The sequence below is a fragment of the Salminus brasiliensis genome, chromosome 15 (genome assembly GCF_030463535.1).
Source record: "Salminus brasiliensis chromosome 15, fSalBra1.hap2, whole genome shotgun sequence".
NCBI lineage: Eukaryota > Metazoa > Chordata > Actinopteri > Characiformes > Bryconidae > Salminus > Salminus brasiliensis.
The window spans coordinates 33,257,757-33,281,727 of NC_132892.1; the positions used below are offsets into that span (position 1 = coordinate 33,257,757).

Consider the following 23,971-nt stretch of genomic DNA (forward strand, 5'->3'; position numbering starts at 1 on the left):
ATATGCAGTTACGTACGTGTTAACCACATCCAAAACAATACATCAGTGCTTCCTGTGTTATCACCATTTCACAGTTGGACACTGAGGGTGAGCCTCAGTACTGAATGGTAAGAACATTTCTTTAGATTTCTAAAGGCTTAAATGCACCATTAGACATAAAAGATGCATATTTTTATTTATATAGATGTTTTTCAGAAATGTGCATGTTTTTTTGAGCATGTTGTTTTTTCCCTAGTTATAACTAGATGTTTTCCAGGCGCAGGGGTTCAAGTGGTCTTGGTCTGGATTAATGAGAATTGTTAGATACCAGTCCAATCCAATATTTGCATGTGCATAGATAACACAAGTAGCACACCATGAATATTTTGGAAGGGGTTTACTATCGTCTTACGCTCAGCTTAGCTTCCTTGATCGTCTGGTCAGGTGACCGTGCTGCAGTAAAATCTCTCTGTTATGCTACAGGTGTCGTTGTGTATGATTCGAATGTGTTAGATGTTTTTTGTGAAATCGTGATCACTTCATAATATAGTGAACGCACTATAATTTGATATTGGCCTAGCCTGCACAAAAGTATCATTCTGTTCTTTAGACCTTGGCCACACTGTTCCCATGTTATACCAGAAAAGGTCATCGACACGAGACATCAGGGCTTTAGCTGAGAAACCTTCAAAAAGCAGGTCCAGATCTCACTCACTCTGTCCTTCAGAAGATCTAAAGTTTCTAGTTTCCCAAAAATGTAAAGATGAGCTTTTCTGGTAGACATCAATGTGATGAAACATTGTTGTGATTAGATGCTTTCATGAAGGCCAACCTTGATCATGTTCATTTCCAATTAGTGCTAGCTTATGACTTATGACTTTAACTCCATGAGAATTTGAATTATTTTATGGAGTTATATAAGAAATTAGGTGTTGAGCTAACAGCAGTGCTCAAGAACATATTCTGATTACACATGGAGATGGTCAAGCATTTATTATAAGCATTCACGTTACGTCATTGTGAAAACTACACCACCCCCTTCTGGTTCCCTCTATTTATACTTATAGACAGACCTCACACTGAACATTCTGTTGTAATGCTCTGTACACCACATGCAGGATGATTCTAACATTCAAGTCAAGTCAAGTCAAATTTATTTGTAAAGCATTTTACAACTGTTGTTGTCACAAAGCTGCTTTACATAATTAGTAATTAGTAAAAGACAGAGACAAAAAAAATAAAATAACGCAAGACATAAAGGATCAAAGACCCCAAGTGAGCAGCCAATGGCAACAGTGGCGAGGAAAAACTCCCTCAGAGCTGGAGGAAGAAACCTTCGGAGGAACCAAGACTCTGATCAGAACTATTTAAACTATTTAAACTATTTAAACATTATTGATAAAAATTACCAAACCAGATACAACAGATAAAAAGGTAAAGGTGCACGTATTTGTCACTGTACACTGTACAGCGAAATGTGTCCTCCGCATTTAACCCATCTGGTAGTGAACACACACTCACACACACACACATATGTGTTAGGGGCAGTGAGTACACACACACACACCCAGAGCGGTGGGCAGCCAACTCCAGCGCTCGGGGAGCAGAGAGGGTAAAGGGCCTTGCTCAAGGACCCAACAGTGGCAACTTGCCGAGCCCGGGAATCGAACCCACAACCCTGTTATCGATATCCCGGCGCTCTAACCGAGGTGATATTAACAGTGGTTACGAGTCCATTTAGGTCATTAAACAGGTAGCAGTGGTAGGAGGGTGTGCTGCTGGTCTGGTATGGGTGGTGGTGGGTTGGGGGCATGATGGTCGGACTGGTAGGTGGCAGCTGGTCTGACGCAGGTGAAGGGGACCTCAGCAGGCAGTCTTCCAGCAGGTCTGGCTGGGTGGCCATTCAGACTTTCAACTTTAATTAAAAGTGGTTTAACAAAAATTTGTATACTATTTTTATTCTATATTGGGAATTTCCCCACTGCGGGACTAATAAAGGACTATCTTACTACTGGGGCGCCTGCTCCTTCACTGTTTCTTCTGAAATCAAGGGTATTAAAATAGTTGATCCTGCTTTTGTTGGAGTGAATGTCTGAAACGTCCAAGGAAGAAGACTTTCTACTAGATTCTGGAGCATTACTGTGAGGATTGGATTGCGTTCAGTGACAAGAGCATTAGCAAGGTCAGGATGTTAGAGGTTTACCACTCCATTGCATCCCCAACTCCCCAACTCTTCCCAAAAGTACTGGATGGAGCTGCACCACCATCATTCCAGAGAACACAGTTCCTCCACTGCTCCACAGCTCAATGCTGGGGGGCTTTATAACACCCCTCTAGCCCACGCCTGGCATTAGGCAGCATGGTGCCAATAGATTCATGTTGATTATCTGCTTCAAATAGTCTTTTTCAATTGGTAGTACTACAGTGACCGGACAAGCTGTGTTTGTGCATTTGCACATCTGTGTCAGCAATGGGTGCACCTAATGTAGCTAACTGCATTCAATAGAATTGGTGTCCTTAAACATTTGGACGTATAGTGTAACTACATTGAATGTTCTGTTTTGTTGATTTTGTATCCTTCCACAGAATGATAGCTCTGAAAATGGCTCCTCCTCTTCCTCTGGTGTTTCTGCTCATGGTTGTGGGTGAGTCAGCAGATCCTACTGTAACACCATCACTACACCAGCTCCCTTTATTTCCCCTCACAAACCTCTTTCATCATTACTGTAGTGATACACTGCTTAGCTGATCATTAAGCTGTTCTTGACTAGAACTACAGCTTTTCAGAGCTGCTGATTCCTGCTTCTCTCCGACCCCCTCCCTCACCCTGCTGCAAGACTCTCAGAGCTCTTCTCTCTTTGTGGTTTCTCTCAGAATCAGCTCAGTGTTGTTCAGTAGATGCTGGAGTTAGAGAGGAGAGAGGTGAAGCTGTAAGCTACAGTAACTCTGACTGTCTGATGGGCTCCAGCCTCTGTAATCAGATCTTTACTGCATCATATGTTTCAGGAGCTTCTGGAGCAGAGTGGAGTGTGAACTACAACCAGCAGAAAATCTGTGCTTTGAAAGGATCCACAGTGTTTATGAACGGCACTTTTACATTCCCAGACAATCTTACAATAACAGAGGCATATTGGGTCATAGATACAGTTCAGGGTGTGGAGCCGACTGATCTTAAAAGGTACCCAGATTACTCAGGTAGGGTCAAGTATTTCACTGATGAACAGAAACACTTTTCCCTCAAACTAAGTAATGTAATGCAAATGGATCAACGAGAATATTTCTTAAGCATAAGAACAGATAAAGACACCAAAAACTGGGTGGGATCACATGGAGTTCGTCTGAGTGTTACAGGTAACTTTTTTTTTATTATGCGTCTTACTAGAACTGTGTACTGTGTACTGATCGATTTAGTAGTATAGCCAATGCAAATAAGCTATTGAATGAAGCTATAATGTTGAATTGTAGGTATGCTGTTTGTCATAACCCCCCCTCCCCCCCCCCCCCCCCCAAGACAAGTTTATAGCTAAAACATTTTTTAGCTGTTTACTACAAGATGCTACATAAGGCTTTCTTTTAATGACTCTTCAGTCAACATGGTCATATTTTTGCTGGAGTCGCTGCACAGTAGAATAGTGTACCACCACTCCAGTCTCTACTATTCAGAGCTGGACTTGACGACTGAAAGTCAGAGTGAGCTGAAAAAAAGATGTTGAACAGCAGAGAAAAACACCTAATTGATATTTTTTAAGCTTAAAGTTAAACGTATTTTTTCCTAGACTAACCCCAAGGTTAAAGACAGTAAAACATTGCCTTTGTTTATGTGGCAATAAAATCTGTACATCACCAAGGTAATTGGATTGTAATTTGATTTTTTTTATATACACAGTACCTAAGAGTGTATATGTGCAAAATGGTCTGATGACATAATTAGTGCTATGTGATATTTCAATTTTTAAACCCATATCAGAGCATTAAATACTAGTTTCATAGCATGGAAAATATTAAGTGGTTGGTGTAGCTCAACACCATGTGGGAGACCAGGGTTCAATTCCTGGTCTAGATAACTATGCTATGCTACACCAATAAGAGTGCACTACATTGGTCCACGTGTATATGTAACCTTGTAAGTCGCTCTGGATAAGAGCATCAGCAAAATGCCATAAAAAGTATGTTAAACTTCACATAATTCACAGTTTTTTTCCAGACTGGACCTGAAAATAATGCAGTAAGTCAGTACTTCAGCTTTTCTTTCTTGATCTAATGATTCTCTCATTGTCTCAGAGCTCCATGTGGAATCCCCTGGAGAAGTGATTGAGGGTGAAACAGCAGTTCTGACGTGTAAAACCACCTGCAGTCTGACTGATCCAACATTCATCTGGTTCAAAAATGGACGTCCTTTAACCACAAAGACCATCAAGAACAACCAGCTATACCTGCAGACAGTCGGCAGTGAGGATGCAGGCAGGTATAGCTGTGCTGTAGGAGGATCTGAACATCTCCTCTCTACTGCTCAAACTCTCAGAGTCAGATGTGAGTAAAGTCCACATTCTTCACTAAACTCTGGGAATGGTTGAACTACACAGTGATATTAGATATTAGCAAGAGACACTAAAGTCATATCTGTCTCTAGATCCTCCAAAGAGTGTCTCAGTGTCCATCAGTCCCTCTGGAGGAATAGTGGAGGGCAGATCAGTGACTCTGACCTGCAGCAGTGATGCAAACCCACCTGTGAAGAACTACACCTGGTTTAAAGAATCATCATCAGTAGGAAAAGGAGAAACCTACAGCTATACCAACATCAGCTCTGAGGATAGTGGAGGATACACATGCCTGAGTCATAATGAACATGGAGAGAGAAACTCCACTGCTGTATATTTAAATGTTCTTTGTACGTTGGTGATGATTTCGAAGACTCAGGACTTCATTAGGTGAAGTACTGGAGCTTTACTGGAATTTCCTAAATAATTTTTTCTTGTCTGCCCTAGATCCTCCAAAGAATGTCTCCGTGTCCATCAGTCCCTCTAGTGGAATAGTGAATCTGACTTGCAGCAGTGATGCAAACCCACCTGTGCAGATCTACACCTGGTTTGAAGAAGGTAGAAGCTCACCTGTAGGATTTGGACAAACTTACAGTCCTCCAAAGAGTGGATCCTACCACTGCCAGGCTCACAATCAACATGGAGTTCAGAGATCAGCTGCAGTGCCAGTCGGTTTAATTGGTGAATATATGTTTATTTTATTTTGCATGGTTCCTAGTTGATGTGTTCACTTATGGTGGTTAGGGTTTGAATCCTCCATCCATCCAGTACCTATGTGATGCTTCTTTACTCAATGGCTGTGTGCAGTTTTTGGCTATATGCATTTGTTTGACTGTTGTCTGCATGTCAGCAGATCGCCTTAGGATTCTGTATGCAGCTGTTGGAGTTGGAGTTTGTGGGATTGCAGCTTTTCTCACTGTAGTTTTCTGGATGAGGTGAGAATCATTAGACTGCATTATATTACTAATTGACCTTAATTACTTATGGAAGTAGAATCTAACCATGTTATGTCATACAATAATACAATAACAGACAATTATAATAATAATTTCATTCATACTTTTTTTTGAGAACAGGAGAAAGAAAAAGAACAAAAGTATGTATGACCATGTATATGTGGTGAGTTCTTACAGAGTTCTTGATTTGAGTCTGTTAATGATGGGTACTTTCAATTATGATGGAGCCAAAAGAAAATAATTAAATAAAAAATAAGTTTATTATTTTTAATAGGTAAAACAATGCAAACAATTAAAAGCTCTTATTAATTAAGATTTTTTAAAATTAGCAATACCCTAAAATAATTAATGAGAACATTTTCTGTAGACCTAAGATAAATATCTGAAGGTTATTTGACAATTTTCTTGAGATAATCACCCTGAGGTACTTCACTTTAAATAATGATGTTGAAACAATTATTTTGACATATTATTCAGGATGCCATGAAATGTATCCCAAAATACATATTTCAACATATGTAGACACAATTTAAGCACATTGTTCACTCTATCCTGTAGATGGCGCCAGTATGCCAGTCGCTGTTATCCTCCCAGGCCCAATGCTGTAGTTCAGGTGTGCTGGAACTTTTGAGTCTGTGATTGTAAATATCCTAACAGAAATTGGTGGCTCAGAGGTTTGAGCTCTATTGGGCTATTGATGACAGGGTTGTGGGTTCGATACCCGGGCTCAGCAAGCTGCCACTCTTGGGCCCTTGAGCAAGGCCCTTTACCCTCTCTACTCCCCAAATGCTGGAGTTGGCTGCCCACCACTCTGGGTGTGTGTGTACTCACTGCCCCTAGTTCACTAGTGTGTGTGTGTTCACTACCACAGATGGGTAAAATGTGGAGGACACATTTTGCTGTACATTGTGCAGTGACAGATATGTGCACCTTTACGTTTTTAGGGCACTGTGTTTTGACAAAATAAAGCAATAAAATTATCTAGAAAGTTGTAGCAGAATAAAAAGCAATACCATGGAGCAATGCTGAGCAGTAGATAAATGGTCTTGTGGAGATAATGATGAATGATGTAGTGGCACCATGTACAGGACAAAGTTAATAATGAACTATGGTTTCCCAAATTTATCTTGGTATAATTATCTTGGAACAATTAATTTGTGAAAATCAAATTTCATGTACATTTCCCCGCCTATTTCTCCATATTTCTTTTTTTTTTTTTTTTACAATATAACCCTTTATATATTTAACCCTTTGATTCTTTTCTGATCTCTCTCTTCTGCAGAACATCAGAATCAACCCCCAACCTCCTGTTAATGATGGATCCAGCATTTCCATCTACATTAATGTAGTGAGTTCATGTTGTTAATAATCAGAGTAATCAGACAGGATAAAACAGCAAGTGATGATCACAGATAATATCCTCAAACACTGTTGTTCCCCTCAAAAGAAAATCCAGGCCTTTTTTTTAACCCTTATGAAAAAGGTTCCTTCTCTGATCTGTTCTTCAAATCTTTGGCTTGCAGGATGTTGGTGACAATGCCTTCCCTTCTGAGGATGACGCATCTGGTATTCCAGATTACGAGAATGTAGAAGTATGTTCAAGATATTCAAGAAAAGTGAATGATTTGAGAAATAAATAAAATAAAGATCTTGTTCTGAACTGTTCTTCAACTCTCTCTGTTTTCCAGAAAGCTCCTTCTGATGACTATGAACACAGTATTCCCGACTACGAGAATGTAGAAGTGAGTTCAAAATGTTAAAGATTAATTAGAGGTTAAGATCATGGACAAAACATTGGGACACCTCTTAATTATTACATTAATTGTCACAGGTGTATAAAATGAAGCACCTAGCTATGCAGTCTGCCTTTACATACATTGGTGAAAAAATAGTGGCTCTGAAAAGAGCCCACAAAACTCCAAAATGTGGCAAAGTGATAAGTTAAAGCTCCAAAGGGGGGGGGGGGGGGGGGGGGGGCAACTCTGTTTTACTGCCTATAGATTTAGAATGGGATCCCATAAAAGCTCCTGTAGGTGTACTGTGTAGGTATCCCAGTACTTTTGTCCATATGGTATATAGGGACAACTTTGATGCATTACCCACTCTACCCTGTAGATGGCACCAATATACATTTTACTATTATCTCCCCAAGTCTTCACTGTCTTTTGTACAGGGGCGTTGGAAGTTGTGTATCTGTGATTTAAACCACTACTTTAGTTTGAACAAATTAAATTAAATAACAATAGTATAATATTATGAATTAAAAAACCCTTTAACCCTCTGTTTGGCAAAACACTGGACACAATGCATGGCCTCCTAATGACAGCGCATACAGTATTCCAGACTACTATGTGAATGTAAACGTAAGTTTAGGATGTTTAAAGAGAAATCACACATTACAGACAGACAGACAGATGTCCACTTCTAGGCTCCAAGTTAGGCCCACGTTTAGGACCTTCACATTGGACTGATGATGCACAGAAACCTTTTGAAGAACTTAAAGGCATATGCTAAAATCCACCTATTCTCTGTCCCCCTGACCCTGATTTTTGTAGAGGTCGATGCCTCAGGGGTAGATAGGTGCATGTACTTGTCACTGTACAGTGTACAGCGAAATGTGTCCTCCGCATTGAACACACACTCACACACACACACGTTAGGGGCAGTGAGTACACCCAGAGCGGTGGGCAGCCAACTCCAGCGCCCGGGGAGCAAAGAGGGTAAAGGGCCTTGCTCAAGGACCCAACAGTGGCAGCTTGCCGAGCCCGGGAATCGAACCCACAACCCTGTTATCGATATCCCGGCGCTCTAACCGCTGAGCCACCACTGCCATACACATGTCCATACACATACCCCTTGGTTAATGAAAGAAAAACCCACAATGGTCACAGAAAGAACTTGAATATGACAAAAGTAATAATAAATAAAAAATCTATTAAAATGAACAAATGAAAATCCAAAATTGATTTTGAACCATGCTTGAACAGAATTGTTCAAGCTCATGAAACAGGCCTGGACAGAAATGATGGTACCCTTAATATTATGTTGCACAACCTTTTGAGGCAATCACTGCAATCAAACGATTCCTGTAACTGTCAATGAGACTTCTGCACCTCTCAGCAGGTATTTTGGCCCACTCCTCATGAGCAAACTGCTCCAGTTGTCTCAGGTTTGAAGGGTGCCTTTTCCAGGCGGCACCCTCATTGGATTTAGGTCAGAGATCATAGAAGGCCACTTCAGAATACTCCAATGTTTTTCTCTTAGCCATTCTAGGGCAGCACATTTCTCTCTAGAATTCCTTGATAGTCTTGAGATTTCATTGTACCCTGCACAGATTCAAGACACCCTGTGCCAGATGCAGCAAAGCAGCCCCAGAACATAACAGACATACAACATAGAGCTAATGTGCCTTAGCAAAAAGTTCAATTTCTGTCTCATCTGTCCATAAGAAGCTTTGGGGCTTGTCAGCATTTAGTTTGGCAAATTCCAGTCTCCCTTTTTTTTCCAGCAATGGTGTTCTCCTTGGTCATCTCCCATGAAGTCTACTTTGGCTCAAACAACGACGGATGGTGTGATCTGACACTGATGTTCCTTGAGCTTGAAGTTCACCTTTAATCTTTAATCTAATGTTGAGGTTTTTCAGGGCTCTTTTGTTACCATTCATATTATCTGTCTGTTTGATTTGTCATACATTTTCCTCCTGTGGCCACATCCAGGGAGGTTGGCTACAGTTCCATGGATCTTAAATTTGTGTGTATAATATGTGCAACTGTAGTCACAGGAACATCAAGCTGCTTGGAGATGGTCTTATTACCTTTACCATTAACATGCTTGTCTTTAATGTTCTTTCTAATCTACTGAGACAACTCTTTCCTTCGTTTTTTCTGGTCCATGTTGAGTGTGGTACACACCATGTAACCAAACAGCACAGTGACTACCTGTAGCCCTATATATAGGCCCACTGACTGATTACAAGATTGTAGACACCTGTCATGCTAATTAGTGGACATACCTTGATTTAACATGTCCCTTTGGTCACATTATTTTCAGGGGTACCATCATTTTTGTCCAGTTTATTTAAAAAAATAATTCTGTTGAAGCATGGTTCTTTTTGTCACCATTGTGGGTTTTTCTTTCATTAACCGAGGGGTACCAACAATTTTGTCCATGTGTGTATGCCCACAGTACTCTCTGGCACCCCCCTTTGTGACTGTGTATAGGGTTGCAGTAGTCAGTGCAAAGTGTGTTTGTAAGGGGAGGAGGTGTGATGATACAGATGAGGTCCACAGTCCACAAGCCATTATTCATTCAGTGATACAGGGAGGCCTGGTAGCAAGCTTAGTAGCACAAACAGCTCATCAGCTGCCACACCAGCTTTCCTTGCTGCCCCATAACATACTCAGTAAGTAATGATACAAATCACAGTGGTTTAATAAAACTGAATAACTGATCTTCAATCCGCATCATTATTTTACTGGTCACTTGAAACAGTAAAGGGAAAATTCTTACATCACTTCTACATCAGATGGACAATTCTGATGGACTTCTAGAATCAAATGGACAATTATTTTGGTCCTATTTAATTGATCTTAAGTAGTTAAGTATTTAACTGCGTAATAAGATTTGAATCGTACACCTTTATTTATGTGTTCTTATGTGTACTCTGCTCTACTTCCCTACCCATCTATAGAATTTAAGGAAGCACCAGTGAGGACATCTCCTTCAACATCCACTGAACCTGAACCAATGATGGGCCAAGTTTTTACTTGCAAAGCTTTGAGTTAATTTGGATTTGATTTTGAACAATAAAACCCAAATGTAAACATAAAAAATTATACATGCCAATGTAGTGTAACAACCCTTTTAGATTAAGTGTATTAGTTTACTTGTTCTCCAGTCTTCTATGTATTTCTATATATTTGTATTTATCAACAATAAAACTATACAGAAATGTAGAACTTTTGTTTTCTGTGGACTGAGTTGTCTTGTAGAGACAGACAGAAAGAGAATTTTACCTCATACAGAAAATGCCTCAGCAGTTCACTGGTGATCTGAAGGGCTTTCCTCAGGTCAGAGAAGTGGTGATGAGCATGTTCCTCTAGAGAAATTGGTGACACAGCATTGGAAAGAGAAAATAGAACATGGGGATATTTTCATAAGCTTAGAAATAGTTCCACACATCATATCAGAGTCATCTGTGACTGAGGATGACTCAATTCCTAATCTTCTATGCCTACTGGGTGCTGAGGTACTTGATCACCGCTCTGGGTGTGTGCTCACAGCCATGGATGGGTTATATATGACGTGTGTGTAAATAGATTGTATTGCATTGCTGTGCATTGGCTGTGAAGTGTGTTGTAAATTATATGAAAAGGAGTTTTTGGACTTTGTTGGACTTAGACAGTCTTGTTGGACTATCTTGATGTTGGAGGAGCTAAAGCACATCTTACTGCAGATAAGAAGGTGGACACTGCAAAATGTAGAAGTACCTGCAGTAAGCATGTTAACCACATGCAGAATAATACTTGAGTATTTCCTGTGCGCTCACCATTTCACAGTTGGACGCAGAGGGTGAGCCTCAGTACTGGATGGTAAGATCAATATTTTTTTGATTAGTAAAGGTTTAAGCTCCATTAGACATCAAAGAGGCCTTCAGTGTATTTATAGTTGACTTTTAGAAATGTGCTTTGAGCACTATTCAGTTCATTTACATACAAAGCTATTTCAGCCAGGCCAGGTTTTTTGCTAGGTTGCAATTGGCCTTTTTTCTGCTGCAGTGGTCTAAGTCGACTTGGCCTGGAGCATTGTTAGAGGCATTTGTGGCACACCATGAATATTTATAAATGTGTTTAATATTGATATATTGCCGTCTCCTTCGAGAACTCACTGGTCACTCCATCTACAGACACTCAAAGCCTTGGCGTAGTCATGGATGATAAGTTATTGTATTCGAGCCATGTTGCAAACATAACTCGGTCATGCAGATTTCTCCTGTACAACAAGAGAATTCGACCCTTTCTCTATAGAGAGGTCGCCCAGGTGCTCTTTTAGTCTCCCGTCACTTCAAGACTTGATTATTGTAACTCCCTTCTGGCTGGTCTCCCTCTATTGCACCATCAGACCCCTGTAACTTAACCAGAATGCAGCGGCATGGGTGGTCTTCAACGTTTCTAAGTTCAGCCATGTTCAGCTCCTCCTCTGCTGCGTTCTCTCTTCACTGCCTTCCTGTAGCTGCTGCCCAGGTCGTTCGATTCAAACCCCTGACATTGGCCTACAATGTACCAGCCAGCCCCTCCATACTTGATGGAGATGACGTAAAGCAAATTTGCACCAAGAGCCTTTCCAGCTTCAAGTGCGGCTCAGCCTGACCCACCATCCTTTAAGATCCACGGAAGACCTTTTCTGTCCTGCACCGAAGTGGTGGAACGAGCTTCCCCTGGGTGTCCGAACAGCAGAGTCCAACGCTTGCTGTTTTCAAACCCAAACTGAAGACCCTCCTCTTCTGAGAGGACTTGGGTGAAGAGTAGAATATTATGGTCTCCATATTGACTTGTGTTTAGTCGTGTCTAAGATTAGAGGGATCTTTGATTTGTAGTCTATTTAAACTACAGTAGAAGAGGTTATTCCTGAGTAACCAGTGAAGCACTTTTTTAAGTCGGTCTGGATAAGAGTGTCTGCTAAATGCTGTAAATGTAAACGATTTATTCAGTTTCCTTGACTTGTATGACCGTTTTGTCAGAGTTATCACGCTGCAGTAAAATCACTCTGTTTTAAGGTACGGGTGCCGTGGTGCATCATCTGAATATGTTGGAGGTTCTGTGAAAGTATAACCTTTTTATAGTGTAGTAAATGTTATACTTTCATATTAGCCCAACATACACAAAGTAGCATCCCTGTCCTGTCAACTCTGAATAGGCCCTTTTTGCCAGAATAGGCCCACAACATAGCTTCAAGGGAGAGACCTTCAGAAAGCTGGTATAGATCTCACTCTGTTCTTCAGAAGATCTGTGGTTTCCAGTTACCCAGAAGTATAAAGATAAGCTTTGCTGGTAACTTAATGAATATCTTTATGCTCAGATGCTTCTGGGAAAACTGCCCAACATCAGCCACATGGCTTCACCAACATGTCTAAAGGTGCTAGTTAATTTAAATAGTAAGTTTACTTTTGTTGAAGGCTTGTAGAGTCAAAATAAGAACTTCTGCTTTTTGTGGCTGGTTTACCAGCTCACAGTAGCCACATAGTATAGCATGACATAGGCCTAGCCTAGCATTGCGAGTGAGGAGTGTGGTTAGCTAGCTAAAGAGATTGTAGACTGTAAAAAATAATGGTGCTACAAAAGGTTCCTTGAGCGATGCCACAGAAGAACCACTTTTGGTTCCATATAGAACCATTTTTGTAATGGATGTGATCATTAATCTGATAAAGAACCTTTACAGCAAAGGAAAGATTTTTGGGGTCTTTTATAGGTTCTTCACCCTCACACATCTCTATGACAAACATGATTCTTTATGAAATCAAAAGTGGTTTTTCTATTCACTCAAAGAAGCGTTTGTAGCACCTTTATGCTTAAAAGTGTAGTATGACCTGGTAGGGTTAGCTTTTAACCCTTCATTCTTTGTAATCCAGGCCAGACATGGCACCCACTTAGCTTTACTAGCTTCCACATAAGTCATTGCTGAGTGATGCTTCAAGCGGATTGCTAGTGTGAGATTTTAGCCTCTTTAGCTTTTCTTGCATATTCTCCTGAATTTGCCATTTTACAGTTACATCAGCTTTTACCAGCCTTTTCTAATGGGTGGGAATTATGTACAGTTTGGGGTGTAAATCTAACAGGTCAAGACGATTGGGTGACAGCTTTGAGGTTCTATAATTGGTTGTTTTCCAGTTCTGTTTTGGTTCTGTTGAATGTTTGAGGTTCATGGCCCATCACTTCCATGTCCAGAACTCTCAATATTAAACAATGTTTTATTGTCTTTTATGCATTTTTTTAAATACATTATGTTGATCTCTATACTTAATGAAAAATGGTAAACAGCTGATTTCACACACAAATATACATACATATATACACTGCTCAAAAAAAAACACTCAAATAACACATCCTAGATCTGAATGAATGAAATATTCTCATTGAATACTTTGTTCTGTACAAAGTTGAATGTGCTGAGAACAAAATCACACCAAAATTGTCAATGGAAATCAAATTTATTAACCAATGGATGCCTGGATTTGGAGTCACACACAAAATTAAAGTGGAAAAACACACTACAGGCTGATCCAACTTTGATGTAATGTCCTTAAAACAAGTCAAAATGAGGCTCAGTGTTGTGTTTGGCCTCAACGTGCCTGTATGACCTCCATACAATGCCAGGGCATGCTCCTGATGAGGTGGTGGATGGTCTCCTGAGGGATCTCTTCCCAGACCTGGACTAAAGCATCCACCAACTTCTGGACAGTCTATGGTGCAATGTGACGGATGGAACGAGACACAATGTCCCAGATGTGCTCAATCGGATTCAAGTCTGGGGAACGGGCGGGCAAGTACATAGCTTCAATGCCTTCATCAAGCAGGAACTGCTGACACACTCCAGCCACATAAGGTCTAGCATTGTCCTGCATTAGGAGGAACCCAGGGCCAACCGCACCAGCATATAGTCTCACAAGGGGTCTGAGGATCTCATCTCGGTACCTAATGGCAGTCAGTCTACCTCTGGTGAGCACATGGAGGGCTGTGCGGCCCTCCAAAGAAATGCCACCCCACACCATTACTGACCCACTGCCAAACCAGTCATGCTGAAGGATGTTGCAGGCAGCAGATCGCTTTCCACGGCATCTCCAGACTCTGTCACATCTGTCACATGTGCTCAGTGTGAACCTGCTTTCATCTGTGAAGAGCACAGAGTGACACTGGCAAATTTGCCAATCCTGCTGTCCTCTGGCAAATGCCAAGTGTCCTGCACGGTGTTGGGCTGTGAGCACAACCCCCATCTGCAGATGTCGGGCCCTCATACCCTCCTCATGGAGTCGGTTTCTAACCGTTTGTGCAGACACATGCACAATTGTGACCTGCTGGAGGTCATTTTGCAGGGCTCTGGCAGTGCTCCTCCTGTTCCCCCTTGCACAAAGGCGGAGGTAGCGGTCCTGCTGCTGGGTTGTTGCCCTCTTACGGCCTCCTCCACAACTCCTGGTGTACTGGCCTGTCTCCTGGTAGCGCCTCCAGCCTCTGGACACTCGCTGACAGACTAAGCAAACCTTCTTGCCACAGCTCGCATTGATGTGCCATCCTGGATGAGCTGCACTACCTCAGCCACTTGTGTGGGTTGTAGAGTCCATCTCATGCTACCACGAGTGTGAAAGCACCACCAACATTCAAAAGTGATCAAAACATCAACCAGAAAGCATAGGTACTGAGAAATGGTCTGTAGTCCCCACCTGCAGAACCATTCCTTTATTGAGTGTGTCTTGCTATTTGTCAATAATTTCCATCTGTTGTCCATTCCATTTGCACAACAGCATGTGAAATTGATTGTCAATCAGTGTTGTTTCCTAAGTGGACAGTTTGATTTCACAGAAGTTTGATTTATTGTGAATATTGTGTTGTTTAAGTGTTTATATATATATATATATATATATATATATATATATATATATATATATATATATATATATATATATACACACACACACATACATACACAGACACACATATACATGCATACATACATACATGCTGTACCACTGGGAAAATAAAACAAAAAATATTGCACTCAATACAATACTCTTTTCCTGATTTTGTAGGCCAATATGACAACCCCACTCAGATTGGCTCCTCCTCCTCTTTTTCTTCTGCTCATAATTGCAGGTGAGTACATATATCCTACTGTATCACTGGATTTGTTTTTATTTGCAAGGCTTTTACACTTTTACATAGGACGTTAGGATCTAATTCTTTGGCTGGACAAGCCCACTACAGAACACTATTACTAGTCAGTGGGCAAGACTCCTAACTCCACATTCTGTTACAGGTAGAACATCCCCACCACAAAACTGTGGAGCTTGTAGCTTTAACAATGGATCTCTGTGTGCTTGCTGAGATATGACCTAAAATGTTCTTCTTATGTTTGATTAGTAGTTGTTAGACCATAGGGCCAGCCTAAATGACACCACATAAAACACACAATTTTGGAGACAGCTCTAGAATGGCACAACCATCTAATTGTTGGCTTGTCAAGTGTGCAGAGATCATTAGTTCAAATCTAGTCAGCTCCACAGCCCTCTATAAGTAGGAGTCTGTATTTAATGTAGGTAGGCCCCCACTATGTGATAGGGAGTCCTCTAACCTGCAGATGGGAAAATCATAAATAAATAAATAAATAAATAAATAAATAAAAATCAGGTTAAAATGTAGAGACTGGTGTTATTTTCTGGTTGTGTGCAAGTTTGACTGTTACCTGTATGTCAGCAGACCACTCTGCAATTCTTTACACATGTGTTGGAGTCGGAGTTTGTGGGATTGCAGCTTTTCTCACTGTAGTTTTCTGCATGAGGTCAGAATCACTATCCTACATCATACTATAATTCAATTACTTTATTTTTGAGATGATTTGGTTGCATAAGTTAAAAATGAACAACATTAAGATAAACACTGTAGAATAACAATATAGATGCCAACTGTTTTCTGAGAGCAGGAGAAAGAGACAGAACAGAAATATGGAGGACCATGCATTTGGGGTGAGTACCTACAGAGTTCTAGATGTAAGATAAGGATATGACTTTTTTACTTCAGCACATCAAAAAGGAGAGGAGGAAAGAAAAGTATGTTTTTTTCTATAATGGGTAAAAAAGCTCTTTCTGGGATTATCTTAGCTAATTAGGGTACTATTTTGAGATGATTACCTCAGGATTATTTTCCAATAATATTCTCCTGAGGTAGATACTAATCTGATTTATCTTCTTGAGATAATATCCTAAACTCCTGAGATAATTATATCATTATCCCATAAATAGGATCTTCCTAAGCCTCTAAGTTGTGCATCCATGGTTGAAACTGTTCTAATCAAAATGATCTAGTGGATTTTTTATTGTAAGGGAATTTGACCATTACTCCAGTACTATAGCCAATACGTTTTCCAGAAAGCTGTAGTTACTTTTGAATGAGAAAAAGATTTGTGTAATATATAGTCTGCTTAATTTAATAAAACACATCTTACTTTTTTACATTTAAGGCATTTAGCAGACACTCTTATCCAGAGCAGCTTAGTGTTTTCCTATTAACTCAAATTTACATAGCTAGTTTGTCTCATCTAGAATCAAAGATACCTCAGGCTTAGATGCTGCCAAATACAACAGTCATTATGGATTCATAAATACACAATGCTCATGAGTACAGCCTTTCATTTAAAATATCAATGGGATACAATGTGATGTCTGTTTAAACAATATCTTTTTATTTGAGACCAACTTCAATATGCAGTGCTCTATGGAGGTCAAGTTCCATTAGACTAGTTTCCATCACAGATGCACAACTTCCAGCACCCCTGAACAATGTGTCTGAAAAACAGGAAATGGGGAAAGAATAGTGAGTGGCGTAAAGTTGGAATTGCACTTAAGTTTATTATTTTTCTTGAGGTAATTACCTTGGGATAATTAATTTGAGAAAAAAAATCTCATGCAACTCTCCAACATTTCCCCATGAATCTTTATATTTAAATAATTTTCCTTTTCTTTTTTTTTTATCTCTCTGTACTGCAGAAATATCGGTCACAGCCCTCAGCCGTCTGTTAATGCCACATCTGGTATTCCAGACTACATAAATGTAGAAGTGAGTTCATGATGTTAAAAAGTAATCAGACTTTTGCACTTGATGTACAAGTAAGGGTTCAGATAATAGATGATACTATCAAACAATGTTTCTATCCCAACTACACCAAAACAGAGCTGTAAAATGGGTCACAATTTACATAAACCACACCCACTAAAAAAAAGCACCTGTTAAGGAGTGCTAGAAGTTGTGTTTCCATGACTAGAATTATTTTATTAAGGATTAACCACCATCTGTTACGGGACAGTCAGGGAGTGGACCTCAGTGAGAGCAGAGAGGAAAGCCTACAAGGACAGTCTTTATGTGATGTAAGGGTGTGGTTAATGTGACTGTGGGAGAACAGTTGCTCCCAGCTGGGTTTGAACCAGCAACCGTGGCACTGCGTCACCAGCAAGCACAGGCATTTGGCGGAAGTGCACCCCTTACAACAATTAAATAAAAAAGGAGGGAAAATCAAACAAAGGAGACACCAAGATGGTGTAGCTCAGACTCAGGACAAAAATAAATAAATGCACCACCCTCCATCTGGAGAGGGAACTAACTGAAGCAGCTCAAATCAAATCAAATTTTATTTGTCACATACATAGTCATACACAGTATAACTTGCAGTGAAATGCTTTTATGACAGTCTGCCCACATCAAGCTATACAATAAAAAAAAATAAAGAAAATGAAAAGAAAAAAAGAAAAATAAAAATAAAATAAAAATGAAGAAAATAAAAATAGAATAAGTTACATTTAAGTTAAAGAATAAAATATAAAAATATGAAAATATAGAAATATAAGTAAAAAAAAAATACAGAATACAAATATATATACAGAGATGAAATAGTGCGTGTCTGTGTGTGTATATATATATATATATATATATATATATATATATATATATATATATATATATATATATTTGTATGAGTGTATGTGTGAGTTAAAAAGAAATATTTTCATTATTGTCCGTGTTTTCCGTGAGCCATGGTTGTGTATTGTAGTGAGTGAGGGTCCGGTTTGTGTATGTAGATATTTTAATTTAGTGTCCTAGTCCCTGTCCCCATTCAAGGCACGGATGGCTTGTGGAAAGAAGCTCCTCCTCATTCTCTCTGTGTTAGCCTTCAGGGTTCTTCCCCGAGGGCAACAGAGAAAACAGTCCATTGTTGGGATGACTGGGGTCCTTCACAATCTTCTTGGCCTTGGTCCAACACCGCTTCTTGTAGATGGACTGCAGGTCAGGAAACTCCATCCTAGTGATTCGCTCTGCTGAACGTCTCACTCGTCGTAGCGCTTGCCTGTCCTGCTTGGTGCTGTTCCCAAACCAGACTGTGATGTTCCCCGTGAGGATGCTCTCGATGGTGCAGGAGTAGAAGGATCGTAGTACCTTGGAGGGCAGTCTGAAGTCCTTCAGTCGTCTCAGGTGGTATAGGCGCTGACGAGCCTTCTTCGTTATGGTGTTGATGTGGCAACTCCATGACAGGTCCTGAGAGATGGTCACTCCAAGGTATTTGAAGCTTCCTACCCTATCCACTGCCGTTCCACTGATGTGGACAGGTTGATAGCTCCTCTGCTGTTTCCTGCTAAAGTCCACAATCAGCTCCTTCGTTTTGCTGGCATCTAGCTGGAGATTATTATCCTGGCACCAGTTCTCCAGGGTTCTAATCTCTTCCAGGTAGGCCTTCTCATTATTTCCTGAGATCAGGCCCACCACAACTGTGTCGTCAGCAAACTTAATGACTGATCAGTCCCGTGTTGTAGGCAGCAGTGCGGGCATTCAGAGCCTCCCGGATGCTTTTATCCACCCAGGGCTTCTGATTGGGAAATGTTTTGACTGTAGATTTCTGGACGGTGTCGTCCGCTACTTTCCCGATAAAACCCACGACCGCTTCCGTAAACATGTTGGCGTCATCGGAGCTGCGCCGGAACATGTCCCAGTCCGCGTCATCAAGAGCGTCCTGCAGCGCGGCCACTGATTGGTCCGTCCAGCGCTCGACCCCTCTCACCACCGGAAGCTCTTGCTTCAGCCTTTGTTTATATTTTGGTAGGAGAAAGATGGCGGCGTGGTCTGACTTTCCAAACGGTGGTACTGACTGCGCCTTGTAGCTGTCTCTGTGTGTGGTGTAGCAGTGATCTAAAGTCCGGTGGCCCCGGGTGGGGCAGGTGATGTGTTGGTGAAAGTTCGCTGCCACACTTTTGAGGTTGGCGTTGTTAAAATCCCCAACAACAGTGAGTGCAGCGTCCTTACGGTGGGTTTGGATCTGTGTGAGTGTGTCGTGAAGCTCACACAGCGCGGTGTCCTTCTGTACACTGTACAGACGATGACCGAGGTGAACTCCCGAGGAAGATAGAAGGGACGAAACTTTAGGGCGAGCAGCTCCAGCAGCTCTTTAAACAATGTAACAAAGATCAAAAGTTTCTTTAAACTGTTTGATTGTTGAGCTGTGATCTCTTTCAGCTTTTCTCTACAACTCTCTTCACAACCCTGTTATTTTCTTTTCCTTTTAAACTCCTTTCTTTTCTCTTGTCAAACTTGTCACTGTTGCTCAGCTCTGGGTATCATACCGGTCACCCCTCTACAAAGGTGTGACGGAGAAGTGCCATTTGTCGCAGCCTTAAATGCTGTGACTACCAGGTGTGGCACTGATTACCCCTAGGATTTCTGGGGATTGGAGTTCCCTTGGGTAACAGTGCCTTGCTGCCGTCGCCCTCTGCTGGTAGGCGGCGGCAGACAGTGATTCCTTACACCATCATCACAAATATTATCTCCGGATAATTATCTTAAACCCATTTAAAATATTTACAGAAAACACAATGTCCTTTTCAGGGCCGCGTTCTTAACCCTTGTTGGATCCTTTTCTGACCTGTTCATTAACTCTCTTCTCTGCAGGTCATTAAAGACAATGCAGACCCCTCTGAGGATGATGCTTCCAGTATTCCAGACTACGAGAGCATAGAAGTGAGTTCAAGATGTTTAAGAGTGATCAGACTCAGCAGTTAGCAAGTGATGATGCAGATCGCAGTACTTCAGGAAATGTGAACGACTTATCTTTTCTTCATAATTATTTTACTGGTCAAATGTTTGTGGACACCCTTTCTAATGAATGCATTTAGCTATTTTAAGTAGCACCCTTTGCTGACCTAGATGTGCAAATGCACACACACACACACAGCTGGCAAAAACAAAAATAGAACAAACTCTTTTTTTATTGTCCTTGATTTCAGAAGAAACAATGAATGAGCAGGTGTCCCAGTACTTTTGTCCATTAAGTTTAAATTGGGACACCTTTGCTGCATTACCAACTCTACTCTGTAGATGGCACCAATATGCCTTGTGCTATTATTTCCCCATTTCCTGTGTCCAGAAGTGATGGAATTTGTGTATCTAAAGTGCTATATCAAAATATAGCACTTTATTTTGAACTTGTTCTCAAATCCTAAATCCTATAGCTGTGAAGTCATCCAGATTAGAATAAAAATATCTCAGTTGTATTAGTGTTACCCTTCCTTTTCCCTACATACATTATATATATATATACTCTCTCTCTCTCTCTCTCTCTCTCTATATATATATATATATATATATATATATACATATACACACACATTATATATTATATAATATATATAATATAATATATATTATTTGAATGTAAAAGTAAATTCTAGAATAATCAGATATATTTCACTGATGCTTAGTTTAATGTAGCTGAACTAAAGTCAATTGTATTTTACACTATTAACTATGTGTTTCTGTGTGTACTCTGCTCTACTTCCTCACCTATCCACAGGATTTGAGGAAGCACCAGTGAGAACATCTCCTCCAACATCTTCCAAACCAGCCCCAACAATGGAGCGACTTTTTACTTGCAAAGCTTTCATTTCCTTGCAGAGTTTAAATTTTGGGCCATTTAAACCCAGATATAACCTGAATATATTAATATACTCCAATGACCTAAAGCAGACTTTCTACACTATATGGGCAAAAGTACTGGGACATCTGCTCATGCACTGTTTCTTTTGAAATCAAAGGAATAAAAAACAGTTTCTCCTGCTTTTGTTGAAGCAACTGTCTCTATTGTCCAGAGAGGGTGGCTTTCTACTAGATTCTAGAGGAGCATTGCTGTGAGGATTTAATTGCATTCAGTGACAATATCATTAGTGAGGTCAGGATCTCAAACCCAACTCCCTGACTCATCCCAAAAGTATTGGCTGGAGCACCACCCATCATTCCAGAGAACACAGTTCTTCCACTGCTCCACAGCTCCTCAATGCTGGGGGGCTTTAAACCCTTCTGGCCCACCCCTGGCATCTGGCATGGTGGCATTAGGTTCATGCTTAAATGCTCTAGAGAGTCCTATTTTATTCTCTACAGGGACTAGACTCATTGTCAGCAATGGGTGCAACAAAAATTAGCTGAATGCCTACATTAGAATGGGTGTCAACAAACATTTGGAAATATAGTGTACCTCTATGAAATATATGAAATTTATGTGAAAAATATATGAAAAAAATGTGAATGTAGTGTAAAAGCTCTAAGACTGTGTTACTTTACTTCAGGCTTTCTTCAAGCTTCATCTCTATATCTTTCTTTGCTTGAAAAATAAAGTTTATATAAACTAAACCGAACATGCAGAACTGTTTTTTTTCCTGTGGACTGAATAGTCTAGTTGTTGAAAATGAATAGAACTGTATCATCAATACATTTCACGGCTGATTTGAGGGGTTTCCTGAGTTCAGAGAAGTGGTGAGAGTCTTCCTCTACAGATACTATTGATTTGATACTGATAAGGGTAAAGAACACATGACGACATTTTAAAGAGCTTAGAAATAGTCTCACATGTCATAGCATTGTTTCCTGTGCTCTCACCATTCAACAGTTGGACGCAGTTGATGAGCCGCAGTACTGGGCAGTAAGGATGCATCCTACTACTCCCAGGCTCAGAATCAACATGGAGCTCAGAGATCAGCTGCAATGCCAGTCGTTTTAAAGAGTAAAGATATTTTTGTTTTTTTATTTATTGTTCATGGTTCTTCACTCAATCCTTAAACATACATTACAGGCATTACCAGACTGGGAGGCTTTTGACAATGGAGCACTGAGCCCTTGCTGAGAAACTGAAGATCTCCTCATGCTTAATGAGCAACAGTTAGATCACTGGGCTGCTGTAGAGATGTGCAGTTTCTGGCTGTATATGCGTTTGTCTGACTGTTGTCTGTATGTCGGCAGACCACTCTGTGATTCTGTATGTAGCTGTTGGAGTCGGAGTTTGTGGGATTGCAGCTTTTCTTACTGTAGTTTTCCTGAACAGGTGAGAATCATTAGCCTGCATTATATTACTAAATAAGATGATTTGTTTGAATAATGTTAAAATAAATAATGTTAAAGATTTTTTATCTATTCGAAAAGATACTATCATGAGGTATATATTGTCCTGGTTGTCCTGAGGTAATAATCTTGCAATAATCTTCTAAATATCCTAAAATGCTGAGATAATTAACCAGCAATTGACTTAATTGCATTACCTATTCTGTCCTGGCTAACCTCTTTTCTGGCCTGTTCCTTGACTCCCTTAAAACTTCAAGTTTTCCTTAAAAAAATGTTTTTGCAGAATGTTGGACACAACCCTCAGCCATAATTTACATAAACTCACTAGAAAAAGAAAGAAAAAAAAACCTTTTAGATGACCAGGTGAATAACTGTCATTAAAGGGTGCTGTAATGATTGAATGTTTTATTGGATATTAACCTCCATTATCTTGAATATTATCTTAGCATAATTATTTAAAAAGATAATATATCAGTGAGGAGGAGGGAAATGGTGGGAAATGGCCCCTCGCAGGCACCATCATGCCACCCCAACTAACCTTTCTTATGTTCTCACAAAAAAAGGACTCTGCTCTGACCTGTTCTTTAACTCCATGTTCTGCAGGACGACGATGATAACACCTATCCTTCTGATGATGAATGTAGTATTCCAGATTATAAGAATGTAAAGGTAAGTTCAAAATGTAAAAAGACCACGAGAATGATGTTCTTCCTAATTCTTTCACTGGTTTTGAAGTAGTTCTCAAGATACACTGTATGGACAAAGGTATTGGACACACCTCTTAATGAATGAATTCAGGTGTTTCATTATTTCCTATTGCCACATGTGTATAAGATTAAAGGCCCTAGCCAAGCAGTTTACCTTCCAACAGTCTTTCTTCCCTCCTAGATATTCTGCCATTAACTGTGAGTTGTATTATTAATAATGTGAAATTTGGGGCATTACTCACTCTGCCCTGTAAATGGCACCTTTTAAATACAGTATCTTGAAGCCATCAGACCTTTGTCCAGTGTTGGAAGTTGTGCTTCCCTGACACTTTGTTTTGAGCTCAATCTCAAATAGCTGTGAAGTCAAACTTCAGTTATATTAATGTAACCCATCCTCTCATCCAAGTTTTCCTTTCATATTCCAAGATAATTATTTGAATAAAAACACATCAGAAACATGTCATGTCCTTTTGAGGACTTTAGGAGGATGCTTTAATACAAAAAACAAAAATACAAAAATATGATGCTTTTATCTTTAACTCCATGTTTTGCAGAATTTTGGACACAATGCCTATCCTCCTGATGATGATGACGGATCCAGTAATCCTGACTATGTAAACGTAAAAGTAAGTTAATTATGTTAAAGGGTAATTAGA

General features: G+C 40.1%; 1 protein-coding gene and 1 long non-coding RNA gene across 2 annotated transcripts in view; both read left to right on the top strand.

Moving 5' to 3' along the window:
- Positions 1 to 23,971, top strand: part of LOC140536121 (sialoadhesin-like) — a gene marked incomplete at its 3' end in the record, with an annotated part of 122,623 nt that overhangs the window by 52,931 nt on the left and 45,721 nt on the right. Inside the window, exon 6 of the mRNA XM_072657768.1 lies at positions 4,610 to 4,867. Within this exon, the coding sequence (XP_072513869.1) occupies positions 4,610 to 4,867 (258 nt within the window). The remainder of the gene's footprint in view (positions 1 to 4,609; positions 4,868 to 23,971) is intronic.
- LOC140536131 (uncharacterized) lies at positions 18,621 to 21,891 on the top strand. Its single transcript, XR_011977579.1, has 3 exons — positions 18,621 to 18,786; positions 20,170 to 20,238; positions 21,071 to 21,891. It is a non-coding gene; the product is annotated as an uncharacterized lncRNA (long non-coding RNA).